General features: G+C 36.3%; 1 protein-coding gene across 1 annotated transcript; it reads right to left on the bottom strand.

Moving 5' to 3' along the window:
* Window positions 1-2780: 2780 nt before the first annotated feature.
* Window positions 2781-5176, bottom strand: LOC143626794 (putative E3 ubiquitin-protein ligase LOG2). The gene is made up of 3 exons (XM_077096762.1): window positions 4598-5176; window positions 3129-3624; window positions 2781-3039 (listed from the first exon to the last, which is right to left on the bottom strand). Exons 1-3 carry the CDS (start codon window positions 5041-5043, stop codon window positions 2923-2925), a joined length of 1059 nt encoding a protein of 352 aa, XP_076952877.1. The 5' UTR covers window positions 5044-5176; the 3' UTR covers window positions 2781-2922.
* Window positions 5177-6000: the final 824 nt, after the last annotated feature.

Genomic DNA, 6000 nt, shown 5'->3' with positions numbered 1-6000 from the left:
TTAACATTTTCAAGTCAACACTTTGAACCCATATCAAATTTGACAATAAATCTAGTTTGCATTCTCAAACTTTTAAAAATAATCAAAATTTTCATTTTTGACCCGTAACAAATTTTGACTTAAATGTAGTTAACTTGTACCAAACAATCTATTTACCAACTTTTGACCCATAAAATTAAATTTAAGTTTCACAACAAACCCGAAACAATTTTCATTTGAGAAACATAATTTGTTGTTGATTTTTGGAATTCACCAAGTATTTTGAAATATAAAGTAAAATAATATGTTAATATTTATATTTATAAATATATATAGATATTATATTAATATAATGTAAAATGAAAGTGAATAATAATTGATCTATTACATATATATTAGTTTTGGAGGGAAAAAATTGTGAGAATTAATCAAAGGATGACAAGTGTTCACATTTATTTTACTTTTATTATTAAAATAGGTAGATTAACAATTAACTAAATTATTGTTGTGTTATACATGAAGATCATTAATATAAAAATTAATATCTAAATTATATCAACAAATTTTAAAAGATAAAACGTACTACAGTCTAGATCTTGTTATCCATTTACCTATTACTTTATTATAATTTCACGTTATTGCAATCGTATGTTTAATGAAATTAGAAGTTATAGAATATATTCGTCTAGAGGTTATATTTTTGTTAGGTTATAATTTTGTTGTGCTGGGGGTTGCAACTTTTTGACTCTTTCGCCGGATATATTGACCATTATATTGCTTAGTAATTAGTAAATCATTGAACAAATGCAAGTGAAATCACACAATGCTCATCAGACACTATTTAAACAAGTTTCTTTTGCTTTTTAAAAAGAAGAGCGACACATGGCTTAAAGTAAACCTAGTTAAAGAATAACACAAAACACAAATGTCAACTTCAAACCAACAAACCAAGGGTTTGTTTGTTACGTGCAATGAAATAAATAAGAGAATGAAATGGACGTGATAATGTAATAGCCAAAGGAATAAAATGAATTATTACATTCTATAGTTACCGAATTCGCTGGAAGACCCGCGAATTTCGAATTGGTACGCGATGAACCCAAACGAAATTCTCTACGTTCCAGTTCGCTTCGGTACGGCGTACCAAACAAACGAATTCGGTGTTCCAATTCGCTCTGGTACGCTATGTCAATTTTTGATAGGAGTGCTGCCATTTTCGCCGAAAAAGGAGGAGATTGGAAGCGGCGGTGTATATGAAGTTAAGAACGTGGGTGGTTTTGTTATAGGTTTTAAAAAGTTTGGTTAATTTGACATTTATTCTCCCTTAAGCTTTCACCAGTTTACATTTAGACCTTAAAAGTTTATAAATGTTTACATAAAAACAATAAAAATAGTAAAATTAGTTTGTGTTTATTAACAATTAACTCTCTCTATTTTCGCTAGTTTACATTTGATTCTTAAAACTTATAGTTTATACATAAAAGTTATAAAATTAACATGATATATATACAATATATTTTAAATTATAAATAGTTATTTTTTTATTTGGGTATATCGAACCGAACTACATGGTACATCGTACCGGTTCGTACCGAAATGAGCCTACCCCTCTCTATACCGAATATGTTACATTTGGCGAATTGCGTACCCGAACCGCGAACCCGTACCGGATCGAACCGCGAATTAGGTAACTATGTTACATTCTATTGTCATATTTGGTTATCATGTAGGAATGCAATGATTCTTCACTTTATTATTATTGTTAGTAAATATTATTATTGTTAATAATAATAATTATATTATTATTATTTACTAATAATAATAAACTGATAAATCAGACCCGCAAATCAACCTTAATTACTTCGATTCAGATTCGGGTTGACCTTTTCTCGGGTCGGATTCTACCACCAGTGGGCTTTCAAACGAGTGAGTTTTTTTCTGGATCTGGAGATAGATTGAAGACGTTTAAGAGCTCCGTACGACTAGATTTAAGCAGGCGACTGTATCGGGTCCCCCACAACTGAATATATGGCCATTTCTATGTTTTATTTTGAACAACTCACTAGTTATTGACAGGCTGGCCCAGTTTGTTCATAAAGAACATCTTCCCAGATATTCAAGCAGTTCAAAATCAAACCTGCAAAATTCGAATTGAAGCATCAACTAATCACAAACAACAACAACAATGAGCGTAATCGAAATATTAACTCGCGTCGACGCAATCTGCAAAAAATACGACAAATACGACGTCGAAAAGCAACGAGATCTCAACATCTCCGGCGACGACGCCTTTGCCAGGCTCTACGCCACCGTAGAGTCCGACATTGAAACCGCTTTGCAGGACACACGGTTGCTACTATGGGATCTGGAAATGGACGAGCTGGTTGTGCCATTGCGTCGAGCCGCAGGTGGTTCACTCATGTTCAGTAGTGGGAGCCAATCGGCTCATTGGGATAACACAGGTTGTCCGGTTGGTGGGTTGCAGCCTGCACCAAGCATGAAGGATGTCCCAATGATATCTCCATTGGTGGTTCATCGTGTGGAAACCGAGCCTCTTTCTGGTTTGATATTTACTCCTGAGTCGATACTTACCGTGTGTAAAGAAGGGCGTATTAAGGTCTGGACGAGACTGACCTTGTCTGTAACTGAATCTGCCATTTGAGATTCGTTTTGGCGCGGTTTAACTTAACATTTTAACAAAGGATAAATGGGACATCATTCGCCAAGATATCAAACCAAACACTCTAAAATCATCGTACCAATAAACACCAAACACACTCATATAAAACCTCCCGGATTCCGATTTCATTTAACCAACGAAACCCGATGATCATCACACTTACATTATTCCAACCCAACATTCCTTGAGTGCCCCGATTCACTCGTTTCGGTGTGCTTTCACAAACCCTAAGCCACACAAACAACAACGTTGCTGTCACAACCTCATTCTTCGGCCCGGTTGTTAACCTTAATCTCCAAAAGCCTCTCAACTGCCTGCCTGCATATCGGGCATCGGTTCGTTTGAAACCTCATAAGTTTAGCACACCTGCTACACATACACTGAAACCAAACCAAATAACCGTTATTTCATTTATTAATATTAAAAATCGAATCTTTCTCAAAATGTAAACATATTAACAAATTCATACCATATGTCGACACGGAAGAACCGTGGTGTCACGAGGCTCCGATAAACAAATAACACACTCTTTACTTGAATCATTCCCGTCAAAATCCTTACCACCATCAACCGTATTCCCGATCCCATAAATCTCCTGCAACTCGTATCGAACCCCGTTCACCCACAAGATTTGTTTCACCACTCTAACCTTAAACTCACCCTTAACTTTCTCAAAAACCGCATCGGTTATTTGAGAATTAGTGACGCACGGGTATTGTTTCCCGTCTTCGGGTGAACTTTGAATTGCTTCGGCTTTCACTGCTAGCGGGTATACACTCATTTCATCCCCTTTTGATAACTCTGATTCATCATACGCTGAAAGATCGATTCCCGTCCCGGGTGTTTGTTTGAACTTCTGACCCAAACCTTGTTGAAAGGTTAGCGTTATTGGCGGAATCGGGTTTTCTTTAACAGTGGTTAGGTTACAGTTGTCACCTTCTTTTGCAAAGAAATAGAGGGTTATGCTGCATGGGGAACATATTATTATGAGAACACGTTACCAGAAAACTCACTAGTGAAACGCAACTAGGGGTGTAAACGAGCTTGAGATGCTCGCGAGCTACTCGAGCTCGAACCGACAAAAAGCTTGAAATAAGCCGCGCTTTATTGAGCTCAAGTCGAGCCCGAGTCTCAAACAAAGCTCGTTTAGTTACCAAGCTCGAAGCCTTGTATGGGCTCATTGAGCCTGAATGAGGCTTGTGTATTTTTAAGTTTTACCTTTTAAACTTATACGTATTAATTTCACACTACACAATCAAGCTCGAGCCAACCTTTGGCTCGTTTACTACACAAACTCGAGTCAAGCTTAGGCTCGTTTAAGGTTTTCCTCAAATTATATAAACATAATTAAAAGTGTACATATATTAATTAATTATTAATATATAATAAACGAGCTGAGTCTGAGCTTGAAAAAACAACTTACGAGCCAAGCTCGAACATTAGAAAAAGAGCTTGAAACAAGCTCGAGCTCTAGTAAGTCAAAACGAGGAAGCTCGGATTGTTTACACCCCAAAATGCAGCTTACGCTGGCCGTCACGTGGCCAAAGGTACACATCAAACCCCTCACCCAAAACCGACCCATATATCACCCGAACCAATTCAAACCTAATAACATCTTTGCAATTAAAGAATCTAAAACCAACATGACAAACAATAAAAGATTACCAAAACAAATCACAAGATTGTAAATTTGTTCAAAGGGTATGAATCTTTATGCATATATAATAGGCAAATTGGATTTTAATAATCCCATCTACTTTACATCAATCAACTCGTATCCTTATTATGATCAAAAGCACTAAAACATGGTGTTACGTTTTTTTAGTGGAGGTCCAATGAAAACAAATAGTGTGAAAGTTGAGACCAGTGAAATCGAAGCTATTTTCTAAGGTGGGATTATTAAAATTGAATTTGCCTATATAATAACAAAGACTTTACCTGCAAGCAACAGTGGCATCAAAAGTAAAAGAAACAACAAATTTCGCAGGGTTTTCTTCGTCGGCTTCAATCATTAAACTCTCTTTCTTAATATTAACATCATTCCTAATAGTCACAGCCTTTTGGTGATCAACATAAGGTGCAGGAATATGCATCACCGGAGCACACGGGTACCTCCCACCACCCACCCACGGGACACGGTGATGATGATCTTGCAACGGCACCGCGGGAAGTGGCGGTGGGGGGTAGTACGGTCCGGTGGGGTACTGGTAATATGGTGGGGGGTTAGGGTTAGTGTATTGGGATGGGTATGGTGTGGCCGCAGCGAATATTATATCCGGCTGTGGCGGCGGTGGTGGGGGTGGGTGGTGGGCATGGTGGTTGCCCCGCCGCCCACGGCGGTGACGCGGCCTGCCGGTGGAATTGTTACTTCCAACGTTACCCATGGTTTAAATTATTAAAATCAAGAAAATTGAAACCCTGATTTCACAATTTTTTTCAAAAAATTTTGCAAATTTGGGGATAATTTTGGGAATTTGAAGATCAAGAAAACCCAATTTTGAATTGTGAAATTTGGCGCAAAAAGTTTATTTCTTGAAATTTTGAAATAATCAAGAAAATCAAACCCTAATTTCACAATTTTTCATAAAAATTCATAATTTGGGGATAAATTTGTGAAATTAAAGATCAACAAAACCCAATTTCAAAAGGGTATTTAGAATTTGGAGCAAAAAGTTAATTGCTTGAATTGTTTGGAATAATCAAGAAAATCAAACCCTAATTTCAAGAAAATCAAGAAAATTGGGGCTAATTTTGGGAAATTAAAGATCAAGAAAACCCAATTTCAAATGGGTATTTAGAATTTGGTGAAAAAAGTTAATTGCTTTGAAGTGTTTGAAATATAATCAAGAAAGTTGTGATTATAATTAAGATTTTAAGGGTTTGATAAAATATGCTCAAATTAATGAATGTGTGTGTAGTCAAGGTGTTTGTGTGTGTGTGAAAGAGTGTATGTGGGAGATGAATAATATGATGATTGGTATTTGGTGGCGTAAAGAAACCACTTCCACTCCCAAAAGAAACAACAACCCATGATTTGATTAAGATTGTTTTTTTAATTATTTTATCTTTGATTTTTTGATACTATCTTATTCAATTTTATTGCTAAATTCAGTGAGTTTGGGCCTACCATTTAAACTTTAGGTGAGATGAGAATTAGAATATTGTTTGTGTCCAAAAAGCATGAGAAATAAAGGCTCTTAACTTGAACAAAAAGACATGGACTTGGGAGGACATGGGGCTGAAAGAGAGGCATAAAGTGTGAATTGACACTAGAAGTCTATTAAAAAATATACCACTGCTTCCATTAGTGTCGTGTTCGGAATCGTTTGTGTGGTGTAATT

Source organism: Bidens hawaiensis, unplaced genomic scaffold (genome assembly GCF_021521415.1).
Source record: "Bidens hawaiensis isolate Kalapana, Puna unplaced genomic scaffold, B.hawaiensis_p1.1 tig00004525_1, whole genome shotgun sequence".
Taxonomy (NCBI): domain Eukaryota; kingdom Viridiplantae; phylum Streptophyta; class Magnoliopsida; order Asterales; family Asteraceae; genus Bidens; species Bidens hawaiensis.
This window is presented reverse-complemented; position numbering and strand designations above follow the sequence as displayed.

Excerpts from the sequence above, each read along its gene's own strand:
- LOC143626794 (XM_077096762.1), bottom strand. The coding sequence starts at position 5,043 with ATGGGTAACGTTGGAAGTAACAATTCCACCGGCAGGCCGCGTCACCGC. Across the intron at positions 3,625-4,597 it reads GATGCCACTGTTGCTTGCAG|CATAACCCTCTATTTCTTTG; the intron begins GTAAAGTCTTTG and ends TTCCCCATGCAG. Across the intron at positions 3,040-3,128 it reads TTCTTCCGTGTCGACATATG|TGTATGTGTAGCAGGTGTGC; the intron begins GTATGAATTTGT and ends GTTTGGTTTCAG.